The sequence below is a fragment of the Echinops telfairi genome, unplaced genomic scaffold (genome assembly GCF_000313985.2).
Source record: "Echinops telfairi isolate 266 unplaced genomic scaffold, ASM31398v2 ScPeMD7_7468;HRSCAF=8506_1, whole genome shotgun sequence".
Taxonomy (NCBI): Eukaryota; Metazoa; Chordata; class Mammalia; order Afrosoricida; family Tenrecidae; genus Echinops; species Echinops telfairi.
The window spans coordinates 8,465,704-8,483,376 of NW_022111370.1; the positions used below are offsets into that span (position 1 = coordinate 8,465,704).

The 17,673-nt window shown below is 42.7% G+C and overlaps 1 protein-coding gene across 2 annotated transcripts in view; it reads right to left on the reverse strand.

The window, feature by feature from the left end:
- Positions 1-342: 342 nt before the first annotated feature.
- CPEB2 (cytoplasmic polyadenylation element binding protein 2) overlaps positions 343-17,673 on the reverse strand; it is a 53,724-nt gene continuing 36,393 nt past the window's right edge. For both annotated transcript variants that reach the window (XM_004707760.2, XM_045284380.1), the window contains 6 exons: positions 15,236-15,406; positions 13,355-13,444; positions 9,135-9,253; positions 8,762-8,876; positions 5,895-6,076; positions 343-3,189 (listed from right to left, as the gene is read on the reverse strand). In XM_004707760.2, coding sequence (XP_004707817.1) covers positions 2,962-3,189; positions 5,895-6,076; positions 8,762-8,876; positions 9,135-9,253; positions 13,355-13,444; positions 15,236-15,406 — 905 coding nt within the window. In that variant the 3' untranslated portion in view covers positions 343-2,961. The remainder of the gene's footprint in view (positions 3,190-5,894; positions 6,077-8,761; positions 8,877-9,134; positions 9,254-13,354; positions 13,445-15,235; positions 15,407-17,673) is intronic.

Here is a 17,673-nt window from a genome sequence, read left to right on the forward strand (position 1 = left end):
TGAGGAGGGGCTCTGTGCAGCCAGATGCAATAGGGATAAAATATCAAGTGTTTTTCCATACACAAATATATAAATGCTAAATGTTTCCTTCTTAACAAAAAGTGTGTCTTTTTAAAGTTTTTTTTTCCTCCACAGTCATACTTTTGGGCAGCAATATGAACATTTAAGGGAAACACAGGTGAAGAAGCTTTGAAAATACAAAAATACAATTAAAAGTAATAATTTTCTACAAAAATAGTAAAATAAATATGATCTGTAAATTAAAAAAAAACCACCTTTTATTCCGTTTTTCACCGTTTGGAAGTTAGGGTTTTTGCCCTTGGGGGGGCGGGGGGGGGGGGGGCGGGGGGGGAGGGACAATATTGGAACAAATCAGCTTTAGTGAGAACAGAAATGAAGGTAACCCACCGTACATGTCTGTCCTTGTCGCCCGTGACAAAGAGGGCACCAGAGTCTAGGTCCCTTCGTCTCACATATTTACGAAGGGAAAGTGACTTTCAACATCTCCAATTATTTTCATCATATAATTTATTTTAGTGCTCATTATTTAATACATGAAAAGGCTCTTGATCTTAAACGTTAAGCTGAAATTATGAAAATAAAGTTAAAAAATCTGCGAAATTAAATATCTAAATAATTAACATTGCAAAACTACTGATTTCTTTTCTAAATTCCAAAAATTGAGGTATAGCAAAGGAGATGTCACCAGTCAAAAAAAGTGTGCCATAAAATAGCTGACTGTTGGAAAAATCTCTCACAGAGATATAAAAATAGTGCATAATAAATGTCAAAATGGATTAAGGTTTGGCAGGGTTAAGGTTAGAAAAGAATACTCCAAAAAATCTGGAGGACCATGGTTAAGTAACAAACAGGGAACATTGACAAATAAATCAGTAAAAAGCTCTTCTGAAAACAGCATCAACTTTAAACATTAAAAACTTGAACCACAACCACAGTAAAACAGCAGTTAGACATGAACCACATCTTTTTTTTTTTACAGTACAAAAAGCACACCGGAGACAACCAATACAAGATCAACACTTTGCTCACTCGAGGGATTGTCCCAAGGGTTTGCTGTAAAGCAATACCCTTGTAATTTTCTCTTTAGAGTCAAAAATCTGCACTTATTTATGTTTTAAAAGGAACATTGACCAGTGTTGGGCGCTTTGCTTGGATTGCAGAATAACTCTTAGGTCAAGAGATAGGGGCTAGTTGCATTAAATATGCTCTGAAGAGAAAAAAATGCCACTGATGATATTCTAATAGTGTTCAGTACCAAGAGAAACGCACTACTGCATGTTTCCATGCCACTTTCTCAAAAAATAATAAAACAATTTTAAAAATCAAAAGAAACTGCAAGCAAAGTCATTACCAAAATTCCTTCATTAATTTTTACAAAAAAACCCAAAAGCAAACAAACAAAAACAAAACCCCAAAAAAGGCAATCAATCCTTAACCATTAAGGACAACAATGTTCCATGCAACAGTGACCCCAGTTTAGACAGAAGACCCCAAGGTACATGTAAGTTAAACATGTAAGCAAGTTTAAGCCAGATTTCACAACATCACCGTAAAGGTACCATTTCATGTCACTCAACTAGCCAGCTGCCTATATCCCATCTCCATTTTGACTGTACTCTTTGCAGACCTCCCTCCAGCCTGCCATGGTCAGGATGGGCTTCTTGTGGGTCTGACAATTGGTGACTGGTTGGTTAGCAGTGTGCTGGCCGTCTTTGGTTTGCAAAGGATGTCTTAACCATGAACTCTCAAAGGGGCTAAAATCAACGTCATTTAAAAATCCTGGGAATTTTCTTCTTCTTCTACTCAGTCTTTTCTCTATACTACATCACTGCACATGAATTAGAACCGCACGTCACAAAATTGCACAAGGATTACACATATTACATCCAGTCTGCATAAAGTCCAAGTCTACTACCGACCAGATCACAAAATGGCTGCACTTGCTAATCTAAAACGAATTTGCATATTGTACACATGTAGGACAGGTTTGCTTTTAAACTTGAAGTCACAATAATGCATGCAAGTTTGCTTCTTTTAAACAAAGCTTATCATTTGTTCATGCGATCTAGGTTCAAGAGAGCTTGTGTGAGCATTTGCAAGACCTCGCCTCTTGTAAGTTAATAAACTCTAGTGCATGCATATGGTGTATACAGGTAAGTAAACATGCATTTAAAAAATTATTTTTTCACATTCTAAAACGATGGCAGTTTAGGCCATATTGTGCTGCCTGCATTTTTATCTCTGCAATGCAGTGTCTCTAACATTTTCAATCCCGTATTAATAGGTGGCATTTACACATAACACCTATATAGCAGCAAAAGCTAGTACAGCTTGTGATTAAAAATGTTTAAAAATAGCTAATAAATCCGATTATCTTGAGGTATTATTTCTTGCAAGTCAAAATGGAGAGCAAAAAAACCCAAAACCAAACCCAAAGCCAAAAACAATCAACCCTAATTTTTAGTTTATGTATACACGGAAAATAGCAACGATAAAAATAAGCATTTGTAGCAGACATATTCCATCTTCACTATTATTTTGCTACCTTTGGTAAAGTTCCTGGGGCAGATCTTGAAGTTAAAAACCCATGTTCAGAAATAAGTGCACGCTTCACCCACGGTATATAGCAGCAGACTGTGTTGCCCCTACGCAAAACATTCTCTTATCTTAATTTTCACTTTACATATAAAAATAACTTGGAGAAAATACAAAAGAACATTTTATTTTTTAACATGAAAATATCGCAAAAATCAGTAAGCCTGAGATGTAGGGTTTTGGTGAAAAACAAGAGGCTTGTGGTGTTTTGGCTGCTGATAAAGATGCACGTATTGACAGCCGGGGTGAAAAGCAGAAGAATGCACTTATTTCTTCTGCACGTCAGTATCTTCCAACACAGTAACCCACATGCACCCTTCCTTCTCCTTGGACACAGCGCGCTCCTCAGTTCCAGCGGAAGTGGATCTGCCGTGGGCGGTCGGCGCCTTCCTTCACCAATGGCTTGTGGAACTCACGGCCTGCCCGAGAGTGGATATTTGCCCAACAAAACTCACAGTAATACTGCAGGCAAGTGACATTGGCACAGAAGAAAGGTGCAAACTTCCCGCCACAGCGCGCTCCCTGGCATTCGTCGCACATCTGGTCATCGAGCACATATGGCTTCACCTCCACCTGGAAGGCAGAGCAGAGGTGTGGGCGCCCGCCTGGCTCTGGGCTCTGGGGTTACTGGTTTGGGGTGTGGGGTCTAAGCGACTTGAAGACAGTGTCTGGATTTTCCCTGGGTTTTAACAGACACTAACACCGTGTGTGCTTAGGGATCACTTGATAGAAAGCTGCTGACAATTTTTTCTTAAATGTAACCATGTAAGTTACCTGTGTGTTTTTTGTTTATGTTTGTTTCTCAATCCTAGAAATGGTTTTATAAAGTAGGATGCTCTGGCTTAGGTTAGGGTTGCTAGCTGAAAGGTCAGCAGTTCAAGCCTACCAGCTGTTCCTCCCGAGATAGCTGAGGCTGTCTGCTCCCTAGAGATTTGCAGTCTCTGAAACCATGCAGTCACCCGGAGTCAGGATTGACTTGATGATGGTAGGTTTTGGCTTAATCAATGTAACGAGTCTTTAAACACATGGAAAACAGGATCCCTAGCTTGTGATTCTGTAATATAACCAAGACCCATTTTTGATTAATCATCAGTATCCTCCAAATTAAAATGTGTGTGTGTGTGTGTGTGTGTGTGTGTGTGTGTCTGTGTGTGTGTCGTGGTGGGGAATCCCACTGAGTATGTGTGAACAGGTGTTTCACTAATGTTGTTCATTCTTTTTCAATTCAGAGTAACAAATGTGTAACTTGGCTAACTGGATTCAAAATGACTAAAAGAATTAGAAATTAACCATTAAACCTGGAACATCACCCATGAAATACTACACACACACACACACACACACACACACGCGCGCGCGCGCACGCACAGACGCAATGAAATACAAGGTGTAGTGGCTCTCAAGGAGTTAGGAACTAAGCCAATTTCCTAAGCGTCCAAATGCCTAAAAAGGAAACTGAAGAAACTATTCTAATAATCTTCTACCCAGTGAGTACCTGGTGTATCTTTGGGGTGTCCATTCTAAATTTACTATGGCCTTTTTAAGAAGGTACCTGTTTCTCAAATCACCTGTTTTGTGCCCGAGTTACTACTAAGAATCAATGCACAACCCTCGAATAACTGGTCCTTCACAATCATTTTAGAAACAGGGAGATAGCTATTCCTTCTGCTTCTGTACATGAAGCCACGCATATACAGTGTAGCTAAACTCCTCTGGGACCATTTCACCTCTTTGCTAAAGTAGAGGACGGCAAGCTTGGCTGCCTATCACAACCCTCAGTATAGGCAATTTCTAAGAGCCTGCTGTCCAGGCAGCCTCCCAGATTAATCATCTCAGAACCTGGGGCTGGGGCTGGGCCAGGGCTTTCAAATGTTCCCCGGTGATTTCAATGTGTAGCCAGGGTTGAAAACAACTAAAGTGGAAACCAGTTTAAAATGTTTACACTTGTATATCTGGAAAAAAAGGCAAATCCTCTTGGACACTTATATTTGAAGGGACAATGGGAAGGTAGGGTGTCTTGGTAACTGCCATCCATTCCGGCTCCTGGCAGAACTGCTCCGTGGGGTTTTCAAAGCTGTGATCTTTTGGAAGCTCTGGCTGGTGAGACTGGGCTGGGAGGTTCCTACAGCCAACCTTTAGGCTGTAATGGTTTGGCACTTGACTTAATGACGACTTCTAGAGCCCGTGGTCTAGGCAACTGGCATTGATTAACCAATCCTCCATTCCCCCAAATACTCTTCATGTACAAAGCTTCAGAGAAGAGGCTTGAAGGGCAAGCATTATTACACCAGGAGGGTATCAACTCAAGCGATGTCACCTAATTTACATATCAAAAGCTCTTAGTGCACCCTCTTCTTAGTCGGCCTCCTGGGGATACATTAAGGCTATACCCATGGGTACATGATTTCTATACATATGGACAACTGTGAACTATTCACAAAATTCCGTGCGAACATGCATTGTAAACACACAATTGCATGACTGATCATCGCGAGACACTTAGAAGTTCGTATGGTCATCTGGGCAACATTCCCATAAAAACAAAACAAAACCACCCTGCTGCCATCATGTCAATTCCACTCATAGCAGCCTACAAGGGCAGCGACACTGCTCCATAGGATTTGCCCAGACGAAGCAGATGGCCACATCTTTCTCCTTTGCGGGCTTGCTCAAGCCCTTTCTCCACTGGCCGACCACAGGGTGCTTTCTAGTTTAGAACAACTAGGCGAGGATACACAATGCATATTTTACTGTAGCTTTGTCCTCTGAACTTTTTACATAAGTGAATTGTCCTAATCCCCAAAATAACTGCCAGACAGGCACTACTACTGTTTTCCATTTTACATCCAAGGGCAGAAACACACAAAGAGGGTTACTTTGCCCTGGAGAAGAGTGAATGTTGGGAAAGGGATTCTCTCCCTGGCTCCAGAGTACATGCCTCAAACAAGCTCTGGCTCTATGGTTTAAAAACCCACAACCCACTGCCCTTGAGCTCATGCCTATTTAGCCATCTCGGTACCAATAAAGAAACGTGAAATGCCTTCGTGTACATCTTTTGGGCATGTTCTTACTTGTTTTGTATGCTATGCTGACATGATAAAGCATGTCAGTCAGGAGTTCTAGGTTTCAAGATATTTTGGCGCAGTAGTCTAAAACTCCGGGCGCTAAAAGTCTAAAGAAAAAATTAATAACTCTGTTTGCATCACATTATTAAAACATTCTTAGGGTAGTAATCTTTGGATCACACCTTGGCAGGGATTCATAACAAGTCCACTTACGCGTTTGTCAATGTCGCCGTGCTGAAGCTGAACAAACCGAGCACTGATGGCAGCGATGTAACTCTGCTGATTTGAGAAAGCCACTCGCCCAGCGCCTTTCGGGTACTTGAGCTCAGGATCTGTATCGATTCCAGCGTAACACACTCCACCATACAGCCGGTCCATGATCATAGCAAGTTCCACTTCAAAAAGAAAAGAGTTCACATCAAATGGGAGAGAACACAATGAATCAACTTTTAAATACTTTCTTTTGCAAAGTCCACAGGACAGTAACATTTGGCCCTAGGTAGTAGAAGAGAGGGAGTTGTGAAGGAGAAACTGAGGTCACAGAAGCTCTCATTTATGTTTCAATAAATATAGTTTCGCCAGCACTTCATCCAACCACTGGCAAGCACAAAACCCACCACAGGTGCACTGTCTTCTCTCCTGGGACTACAGGCAGGTCAGGCTTTTTTATAAGTCCAACTCTCTCATTTACATACAGGTCACCCCCAAATTAGTTTATATTCAACTTACCGAAAAACTGCCCTTGCCAGGGTCCTTTCTATGTTTGTGATTTTGGTACATCTTATCACTAGAAATACATACCGCCTACAATGTCGCACAAGTACATAGTTTGCTGATGATATCACGCGATGATATCAATCTCACGCCAACCCCCAAGGAAAAAGACAGATTGGATTGATACAATCAAAGGCAATACTAATGAAAACTTTGAAAAGCCCAATGAGTTATTTATGTCAGAACAGAGCGAGAACAGAAGCCCATGGTAAGCTGGGGTCTAGCTGTGCTAGAATCCTACCTAGTCTCACTATAGAAGAGCCTGTGCTCTGGCAACGCTTCCCTTCTCCCTTCCCCAGCCCGTCTTTCCCTGGATACTGCAACTTCCGGGGATAGCACACCAGGACATTGTTATTTGCCTTGTCTTTACAAACAATTCTCTCCCCTCTCAACAACTGCTTTAGCTTTGCTTCCTTTGAGAGCAAATCAGTAAAAATATGTTTATGCACTCCCTGATTGCTCTCCTCCTGGTTCTTGGTCAGACACACTGTCATCACCCTCTCATGCTCTTCCCTTTCTAATTGCTCTGGTCAAGTTCACAACCTGCACTGCCAAAGCCAATGGTTAATCTACCCAAAAACAACTTTTAACAGTGATTCCCTTCCTACTCCTTGAAATATTTCTCTACCTGGCTTCAAGGATAAAATATTCTAATTCCCTTACAGCATCAATGATACTTATCTTCACTCTTCTCAATATTCACTGAGGAGGCAAGATTAAAATCCACTGCTAGTTCCGCTTCCATTTGACTTTTAAATGAAGAGTTCCAGTGCTTGATCCTCTCTAGCTAGGCTTACGGGCTTTGCTGACTTCATCCTGGGTCATGCTTTAAACACCACGCTCTGTGAGGCTGACCTCCGCAGGTGAAAAACCAGTGTTCTGCTCCAGCAAGTATTACAGCCTAGGAGACCTTAGGGGCGGTCCTACTTTACTGCAAAGGGTCACTGGGAGTCGAAATCTGCTTGATGGCACCGAACTACGAATGTATGCTCAACTTCTGCTCTAGACTCACACTCATTCACGCAGAGTGGCATACTGGGAAGTGCATATTAACAGCCAAAAGTGTGTTCAAAACGGACCTTCTGATCTTCACTCCAATGAACCTCCTTCAATGAGTTCTTGTCTAATCAGTTAGTGAAGATCGAGAGAGAAGGCTTGCGTTGCCAGGTCAAGGCCTTTGGTATTATCTTGAGTTCGCTTTCCCTACTACTCACTGCATATCTAATCCTATGAACTCATGTTTTAAGACATAGCTAGGACCTAATCTCTTTACAGTCAGCACCAACATTCTGTTCCAAGCTGTTCTAATTTCCTCTTTGGATGAAGTGGATAGCCTTCTCTCTGCTTTTGATTCCTCAGCTCCCTTCCTGATACTCAATTCTCAAAAACATAGTTACTGTGATTATCCTTAAAAGAATAACAAATGTCAATAACCTTGATTGAAATGTCTATTTCAGGGTCTTTTTTAAAAATCATTTTATTGGGGGCTCATACAACTGTTATCACCATCCATCCATCCATCCATTTTGTCAAGCATATTTGTTGCCATCATCATTCTCAAATAATTTTCTTTCTACTTGAGCCCTTGGTATCAATTCCTCATTTTTCCTCTCCCTCAGGAACCCTTGATAATTTAAAAATTATTATTTTTTCATGTCTTGCACTGTCTGATGTCTCCCTTCACCCATCTGTCTGTTGTCCATCCCCCAGGAAGGGGGTTATATGCAGATCATTGTGATCCGATTGCCCCTTCCCCTCCTGATATCACGACTCTCATTATATTCTAGGCTCTTAATGGCACCACTAGCTCTTGTTCAAATATAAATCTACAGCCTTCCTTGGAATCTGCAAGCCTGTAATTACGGCCCTACAGGTCATCTTCTGCTTGACCTCTGGCTCAGGATTACCAACAGAAGTTATCACTCCCTCAAGTAGGCTTTTCTTTTACTTTATGGCTCTAATATAAAACCCAAAACAAACAAGTCCCCAAGTCCTAATTCCTTTCAAAGTTCCCCTTAAGAAGCCAGACATATTTATTGAGATTCTTCTCATTTAAGTAGACTATCAAGAGTCTCCTTGCAGTTAGCTTTTAATCTTGCTAGATGAGCATCCACCGTCCAGCAATGAGTTTCAAGAGAGAACTTTCAACAATTGTTCTCAGATTTTGTCTCAGGATTCTGTCTGTAGTTAATGATAACTCAGGTATTTGCCCCTCCCCACACCCAATAATGCCTCGTACACAAGGGTGTCTACTGAATCGAACACTTATTTAAAAAGTGGTTTTCAAACATTAATCTTTTACGTACCAGCTCTTAATGGCCTTGGAACACCTCCAACAAAAATGGTCTTTCGGGGATCCAGAGGCTGAGAACCATCCATCACAAAATCACTATCACTTAGATTCCAAGGACGGATCTGAACCTATGAAGAAGAAAGTGATGATACTGTGACAGGTCTTACAATGTACACAGCTTCCACTGTCTTTTTGCAGTGGTCCTTTTAATTATTCAAAGTTGCAGCTTATTGAATTTGAAAATCAATTTTTTATTTTTAAGTAGAGGTACCAAACTTAGGTGTTTCCAAACTTAGTCATGGTCGTTAGATGATTTCTCCAGTCATGAGCATAGACAGGTATGGAGGATGTGTGGGTAGCTGGGAACGCAGGTGGTGTTGACTTACTGGCTTGTCCTTGATGGTTGGGCTAGAAACACACAAGTAGAGCTTCCCATCTTCTTCAATGCAAGCATCAATCAGAGCCTGGACTGAGCTCTCTTCTTGAAAGAGAAGGAACGCATAGCCTACAACAACCAGAAAACAGGAGGTACTATGTCAAGGCCAGTGGTTTCACCCTACATTTCTGGATCGGCCGGCAAATGCATGCTTTGGGGGAGGGGGTGGCGGGGGAGAGAAAAAAATAACACCACACCATCAAATAGGACTCCAACTCTTCTGCCTTTTGTTATCATATTCGATGGAGCACACACAAAAATAATCAAGCAATAATTAGCTAGTTTCTAGAGTCCCCCTACCAGGTGGTAAGAGTTTTATGTACATTATTTCATTTGCTTTCACAAGTCTATGAGACATCATGTTTATTTTTTAAAGAAAATTCTTGAAGTACCAAAAGCCAGTCAGTCCATCAGAAGAAGGCACAAATCTGTCTTGGCAGATGTACAGCAGAATGCTCCTTTGAGAGAATGGCGAGACTTCCGCGAATAAAGAGGAGGGCGTAGGGTCAATTCACTAAATACTACCTGAAGTCCAATATTGTGAACGCTGCCAGGAGGAGAGGAATGTTTCTATCCCAACATTTAATTAAGCAACATGGTAGTAAACCAGGACCTACAGTTAAAGTAAATAGTTCGCACTAGACTGCTAACCTAAAGAAACTGGCTGCTTGAGCCCACCCAGTAGCACCTTGGAAAAGGCCTGGCGATCTGCTTCCGCTACCATCACCATCAAGAAAACCCTGCAGGAAGGTTTTGCTCTGTAACACAGGGGTTGTCATGACTCAAAATCAGCCCCATGACAACTAACTTTAAATATGAACAGATAATATAAAATACTATTCAGAGTTTCTCTAACACGTAACCGTTTATAGTTAGTCATCATATAAGCAACCAGACAACCCACTGCCATCGAGTTGATTCCAACAGGGATCCTACTGATCACAGTACAACTACTCCACTGGGTTTCCTTCCAAGACTGCAAATCTACACAGGGCAAGATAGTCTCATTTTTCTCTCATGGAACCACCGGTGGATTCAAACCAACGACTTTGTAGTTAGCGCCAAATACTTTACCTACTGGGCCGCCAGGGCTGTTAATAATTTTATAGGGTAATCCTTATATGTCAATGACAAAGGAAAATATACCATCTAAATTTGGTTTTGTTATTTCAGTGTTAGGTAGCTGAGAGACAGGGACTGGGGATTGTCCCTCTCATGCCTGCACAGACCCCCTACAGGAGGTTGGGAAGGAAATCAGGTGACCCTTAGGCACCTACGAAAGCCCCTTAAGTGGGCATGCTCAAATTCAGGGCCCAAGGCAGGTGGATGTTAAACCTGGGCGGCCCAAACTAGACCCAGGTGGGCTTAATTCAGTCAATGGGGTCAACCAATACCTTCCCCCGTGCCTCCCCAGCCAATACCCCAGCAGTGGAAGGGCAGGTCTCTTTACCTGGGCTCCTGGTCAGTGGTAGGTCAGAGAGGATTCTCCCCTTTACTGCTCCTGCACCCTATGGGGCCATGCTCTCTGGCCTCAGTTCACCACGTGTGGACGCGCAGTCCCACGAGGTTGCCCGTGTTCAGTTGTGGGCCCAAGCATGGCTTCCGCGCTGCTTGACACGCTTCCTTGAAATAGTGTGCACCCCACCCCTTTAAGACCGTATAACCTGAAACTTCTCCCATCCTTCATAAAAATCCGTTGGGATTACAAACAGGCTTCGGCGTGAATTCTTTCTCGTTCGAAGCCAAGAACCGAGGTACTGACCCACTTGCAAAACCTACTGATCCTCACAACAGTAATTTCTAAGATTTAGTTCTACACCACCTGTTGGTCTACGAATTGCAAACTCAGCAGTTCAAAACCACCAGCTGCTTTCTCCTAAGGAGAAAGATGAGGATTTCTACTTCCAGGAAGTAGTTATCGGCTCAGAACCTTAGAGGGGGATCCTACCCTCTCATACTGGGTCACGGTGAGTTGGAATTGACTCATTGGCAGTGAGTTTTTTGGTTCTTCTCAATGAAGCTTTTCCCTAAGGCCAAAGTAGCCACTGAATCTTGTATTTATTTCTGTTTACATCACATATCAGGGAACTATCAAAACAATTCGGGAATTGTTAGAGATATAAAGGCGAATAAACACTGTAGAAGACAGTCTCATCGATGACACCCACATCGACAAAAGAATCACAGGACTTGCAATGTCACAATACTAACAGAATAGAATCCCTGTGATGAACGGCAGGATGGGGGCCCACAACAGGGAGATGAAACCTCAGCAGGAGCCTGAGCGCTCTCCCTGTGAAACTTGCTAATGAAGCTGAGGTACAGAGCTCACAAGCTGAGAAAATGCTGAGCGCATGGGCAGGAGGAGGCTCTGAAAGAGCACAGGCACAGAGGCGAAGCCAGGGAGATGAGCGGATGCTGGTCTGTCTGTGCCAGCCACCTGGATGGGCTAGTCAGAAGAAAAGTCACAGGCAGGCTTTAAGCAGGCTGGTGAGGGGTAAGATAGCATCGTGGGAGGGCATTCTGGAGAGGATGCTCTGGCAGCACTGAGGGAAAAGGCAAAGGGCCAGAGATGTGGACAAACTGGTTGGACCACTGTGGGGGAACCAGGATCTCTTGGATAGGAACATTACCAACTAGCATGTTTGTATTGAAGGCTACACAAAATAAACTGTATAAAATAAACAGTAAGACTCTGGGCAATAAACTCATGTTAAGCAGTGAGTAACTCTACTTACCCTGAGTTCACTTTCTGTCTAAATCAAGGGTTCAAAGGAATTCCACGTCCAGGAAACCCCAAAATTATGTGTGTGTTTAAAAGAAAAGCTTTAATTAGGTTTTCATAATAGAGGGCTGAGACTCAGAATCCCTACTCAAAAAGTTCTTGAAGACTCTTGTCAGGGTAAGATCTCAAGACATGGGTCATACGCCGGTGCTGCACGCTTCCTTCTCGAAAGAGCTAGACACCAGTAATGGAAGTGCTAGTGCACTTCTCCCACAATTCACTGGGAGCGCCAGTCAAGCTCCTTTCATAGGTGCCCCACACCTGTTATGTTGCCTTTCCCACCGTCAAATCAGAGCATCTAACAGATTTTCTGGAGTCTTTTCCTGGGTCTTGATATCTCACTCCACTCTGGAAAATGGTGGCGTGCCTCTACCTTTTCTAGAAAATGCGTTCCAATGATCTTCCAAGAAAAGTCTGTTTCTCAAGCTCTCCTCTTCTCACACTCACTTCAGAGGAATCTGCCATGAGCTACTCTGACAGAGAAAATGGGTTTTCAGCTCTGCTCCTTACTCCCCTTGTGGACAAGGTGTAATTCCTCTCCCCGCTGGTGTTGGGCTTGGTCACGTGCTTGCTGTGCTCAGATGAATGTTAGCATAACTTGTGGTTCTTTGTCTCTGGCAGTCAGCCACAGCATTAGCCCAGCAGTAAGTCATTAACACAACTAAGTATCCTACTTAGGATTTAAAGTAATTAGGGGTTAAAGAAAAGCACTGAGTCCCTTCCTGCCCAATCTACACTCCTAACTCAATGACAAAGAACACACTGCAGTGCTTTTTCCATTTTCTCAAGTTCTGCTAAACACGTAGGTCTTACAATATTGAAACTATATTACAAGTTGCTATGAATAAGATACTTCACTCCTAGTTGTACTGAACCTGGACACTTTTTTATGTTTGTGTAACCAGGTTTACTTAGAATGATGCTTGAGAGGGAGAAAATATTCAAAACATTTGTCGATTTGCATCTGTGAAATCACGATCAAGCCACTGTAGAGAAAATACAGCAAGTGTCTCATGATTTCTTAATCGTTCCTAAGACCATTCTGCCTCGTTCAACATGTTCCCAGCCTTTTCATTATCCATTAGTAATTATCCCATTAGTAATTTGACCCTACATAAAGAAAGGCCCTAGTCAATTCTAAAAGTAAGAAATTAGGAGGGAGGGGAAAAATGAAGACCTAATGTCGGGGGTTTAAATGGAGAGAAAATGTTTTGAGAAACGATGTACAAATGCGCTTTACACAATTGATGTGTGTATGGATTGGGATAACAGTTGTATGAGCCCCTAATAAAATGTTAAAAAAAAAAAAAAGAGAAATTGATAGGCTCTCTTTTGTCCTTATACAACCAATTCCCTGGCACCTGGGAACAATAAAACCCCCTTACCTTTTGGTGGGAAATAGGACTTGCTTTCTGCCTTATGTGGCCAGTCTACCACCAAAGGCCCGAATCTTCTGAAGCTAGTTGTTATTTCATCTACAGGAAGTACAACAAAAGGTCTCAGGAATTTGTTTTCATGGTTAATTTGAAGAAACGCCGCATTGAACAATTTTCTATCAAGATGTACTATTGCTAAGCGCCAAATATTGCCTAAGGTAAACCAGATGATAACAAGGAGAACCTGTCTTGTGTCTTTATTAAAATCATATGCAAACCAAAGAAAGAAAATTTTGTCAAAACAAATTCAACTTCTAGGAACACGGTGGCCAGAATCATCATTTGGGGATGAATTTAAAAATGTCATGTTAGAGTATATGACTACAAATGGATTTACAGCACACAAAACCATAAATAACACTGGCAGGAGAGACATGTCAATGTTTTGACAAGTTCAATAAAGAGATTCATGAGGGTCTCACAAGTGAAGCTCTGCTCTTTCCCAAGACTGGTGTCTAATAAATGGCAGCCACGTCTTAATTACATGTGTGGTGTTCTTTCACTGCATTAGACTGATTTCTATCACTAGTCTCCCCGGCTTACTACCCTCTTCACTCGGATTAGTTGTAAAGAGTAGCAAGTTTTTTACAAGGTCACAAAAATCACCCAACTTCAGTAGTTTCCATCTGAACTATTTTCCCTTTGTTCCAATTGCATGTGACTTGTGGAAGACTCCTAGGATTCTGGAAGACTCGTTGAAACACACTGGACCCCAAGATCACTGTTAACTGTGAAGCCATCCCACCATCAGATATGGGGGACTCAAGGAAAATTGTGGCTTCTCCTATGATTCTGGAAGACTCGTTTTCCAATTGAATGTGACTTGTGGAATTGGGGTTTTCTGTTTCTTTCTCCATTTCTCTTTTGGGCATTATAAATTAGATGTGAGTTTACATTTCAGGTCAAGTGCCCATTAAAAAGTAACACCCCCTACCCAGCCCTCCACAGTCTACCATTCCCCTGACCCTTGATTTCTCTTCTCCCTCTTGTGGATGACCATATTCCAAGTTAACACTTTCATTTCACTAGTCAGTCTAGCCTGTTGCTTTATTGTGGCTCCTTTGGCCTCCCCCAGGAGACTCCAAAGTCAGTTCCCTTGGTATGAAAGTCTCCATCTCCCTTATAACAGCAGCCTCATGGAATATTTCTTCTTTCTGTGATTGACGGATTTTGCTCAATATGATGTTCTCTAGGTCCACCAATGTTTTACGCATGTTTGAGAGCGAATCTGCCTTAAGGAAAGGAGCCTTTTGATAAGGCTTCATGATTGCGCTCCATTTATGTGTATCATATAAAAGGATAAGTGCTATCTATTCAAATCTCACACACATCTGGCTTGATCCAGAGCACAGTTTCCCACACTTCCTTGGCCTACTACTGCCCCCTCTTCAGGTAAAAAAACGATTCGGCACCCCTGGCAATGAAAACCTTTTGCACTATCCGTAGTCCATAATCCAAGATAAAAGTGTAGGTAATCTGCTTTTTCAGCCCCTCTGTATTGGCCACATTGGAAACAGTGAGCTAGAGTATGGCAAACATCGCCAAAAAAATACTTGCCATGAGACACAAAATGAAGGAAAAAATTCAAAAAAGTCTTTTTCTCAATTACCTCCTTAACTTTAAGGGGTGACCAAAGTATTTCAACAAAGATGAATATCTATTCTTCCTCTAAAATTCCCTAGGCCACTGTGCCCCAGCCCCAGTTCAAGAAAAATCCCTTTGGGGGGGGGTAAAAAAAAAAAAAAAAATCAAACTTAAAGATAATGGAATTTCCCCACAAACTTTCTGAAGTCCCCACCTCTTATTTCCAGCTTTCTATCTCCGACTTACCTTCATCAATATCTGGAGGAAGACCACCAACAAACACCTTTCGAGAGAAGCGCTCTATTCGCTCTCCGTTTTGATGGGCTGAGTAGCACGTGGGTGAATTTAAAACGCCAACTTGGTCACTGTGACCGTCGTCGAGCAAGCCGTCATCGATGGGAAAGAGGGAAGAGCGACCTAAAACACAGCAACGGGTCACGTGATCTCAGGTGGAAAAGCGCGGCATTCGGGCACCACTGGCAAAGTCAGGGAATCAAAAACAGAGGTGATACAGGCGGACAAGAAGCCGCGGAAATGCAGAGAGCAGACTGTTGGTGGCCTATCTTGAAGAGAGTAGGAGCACTCTGATATGATTTAGAAATCAAGTCACACGGCGACAGTGATAGTGAAACACACACACACCCCAGGTCACCTCTGAGCGACCTAAAACACAGCAACGGGGTCACGTGATCTCAGGTGGAAAAGTGCGGCATTCGGGCACCACTGGCAAAGTCAGGGACTAAAAACAGAGGTGATACAGGCGGACAAGAAACCGCGGAAATGCAGAGAGCACAGACTGTTGGTGACCTATCTTGAAGAGAGTAGGAGCACTCTGATATGATTTAGAAATCAAGTCACATGGCAACAGTGATAGTGAAGCACACACACACACTACACACACACACAACCCAGGTCACCTCTGTTGTTTTTGACAGCAGCAGAAGGGGGGGAGGGGGCGCTGAGCAACAGGAGAAACATGAACATCTGTGGCAGAAAAGCAATGAGCAGCACAGGTAAGGGGGCACAGCCCCAAACCACGTGTAGACGGGACTAAGTGGGCAAAGGCAAAAAGGAATATTTGCACAGACACGCGGTCTTAATTTGTTAACAAGGTGTGCCAGCTTATATAAAGGGGTAGGCAGGGTTTCTGCACATGAGCACCGTGGAAAAGAGGGGCATCCCCTCCAGCTCTTGAGTGCTGGGGTCGTCCTCATTGCACACATCCAGTAAAACACTCGCGGGCATTCCTAATGCTGAATTCAGCAGGGATGGAAAAAATAGAACCTACTAAGATAGTTTGCTGCCTCTCCAGTCATGGATCTTATAGAAGAGCAAAGATCTGAACACAGATCTGTACAGCCATCAAGAAGATGCCAAAGTGCTTCAGAGTTTGTATTTTGGAGGCAAAGAATAGATTAGCTAGTAAAAGAACCATTTCTGAAAGCCCAGAGTGAAACTAGGTAGTACTTGCTGTAGCACTTGCAGTAAAAGGAAATGGTAATGGGACTGTGAGGGGATTAGAGAAGAGGGCGCATTTACAAGTGAACATTTTTGTGAAAACATAGATTTGAGTAAGTTTTCCAAGTGGAAGGAACAACCTAAGAGAATGTATGAAGGAATGAGCTGTTTAATAATAGTTGTCCCGGCTAAGACACACTGGACCCCAAGATCACTGTTGATTGTGAAGACATCCCATCAGATATGGGGGGACTCAAGCAAAACTGTGGCTTCTCCTATGATTCTGGAAGACTCATTTTAGCAAATACAAACAAAGTAGCTTGGAATGGAGAAGACCAAAGACACTACCAAAAAGGATGCCTGACAGAGGTAAGAGAACAGGATTAAAAAAATGAATGAAAAGGGAGGAGCCAAAGAACATCCATGGTAACACCACTAATTACACTTAGGACGGTGAAGATCAAGAAGTCGTGTGAGAAAAGGAAACAGGCTTTATCTACACCGTATGCGCAGTAACAGAAGGAGATGTGGTTCCAGTGTCTGTGATGATGAGGGGTTGTGTCAACAAGCACTCCTGGTAAGGGGAGAGGCAGAGCCCAACCTATCAGCAACCCGATGGGTAGCAGCTGGGTAAAACCTCGTGGCAGTGTAGCCTTTGTATAAAATAGAGAGCCAAGCAGTAGAATCTTCTTCAATCCTGTGCCTTCTGCTGGAGCGGAATCTCCAATCTGGTTCCTTAATCTCCTGTTGTGTCAACTGCCAGTCCCAGGAGGACACATTAGGCAGACTCGGGATTCAGATTACCTCTGCACACGCGCCCCCGCCACCCGTCCCCGCCCGCTGTCTCTGCATCTCCTGCTTCCTGTCCATCAGCTTCCCGGACTCTGGAGAAGGCTGACTTGAGCCGGAATACCACGGTGTCAGTCATTTCTTGATTTGCATCTCTTTCTATAGACAACACATACAAGCCATCACTGGCTTTGCTTCTCTAGAGGACCCAACCTATCCCAATGTCTTACACTTCTGTGTAATTATATTAACTATATTTATACAAAACCTATATTATCAATGGCATTATACTATCATAACAAGATTATTCTAGTTGCTGGAGGTAATTATAAAAAATCACTACAGAGTTCATCGGTTCATCGAGTTCAGTTGGACAAAGGGCACACACATGCGCTAGCTACCCTCACAGTAAGTCTTCCTCCTCCTAGAAGTTGAGG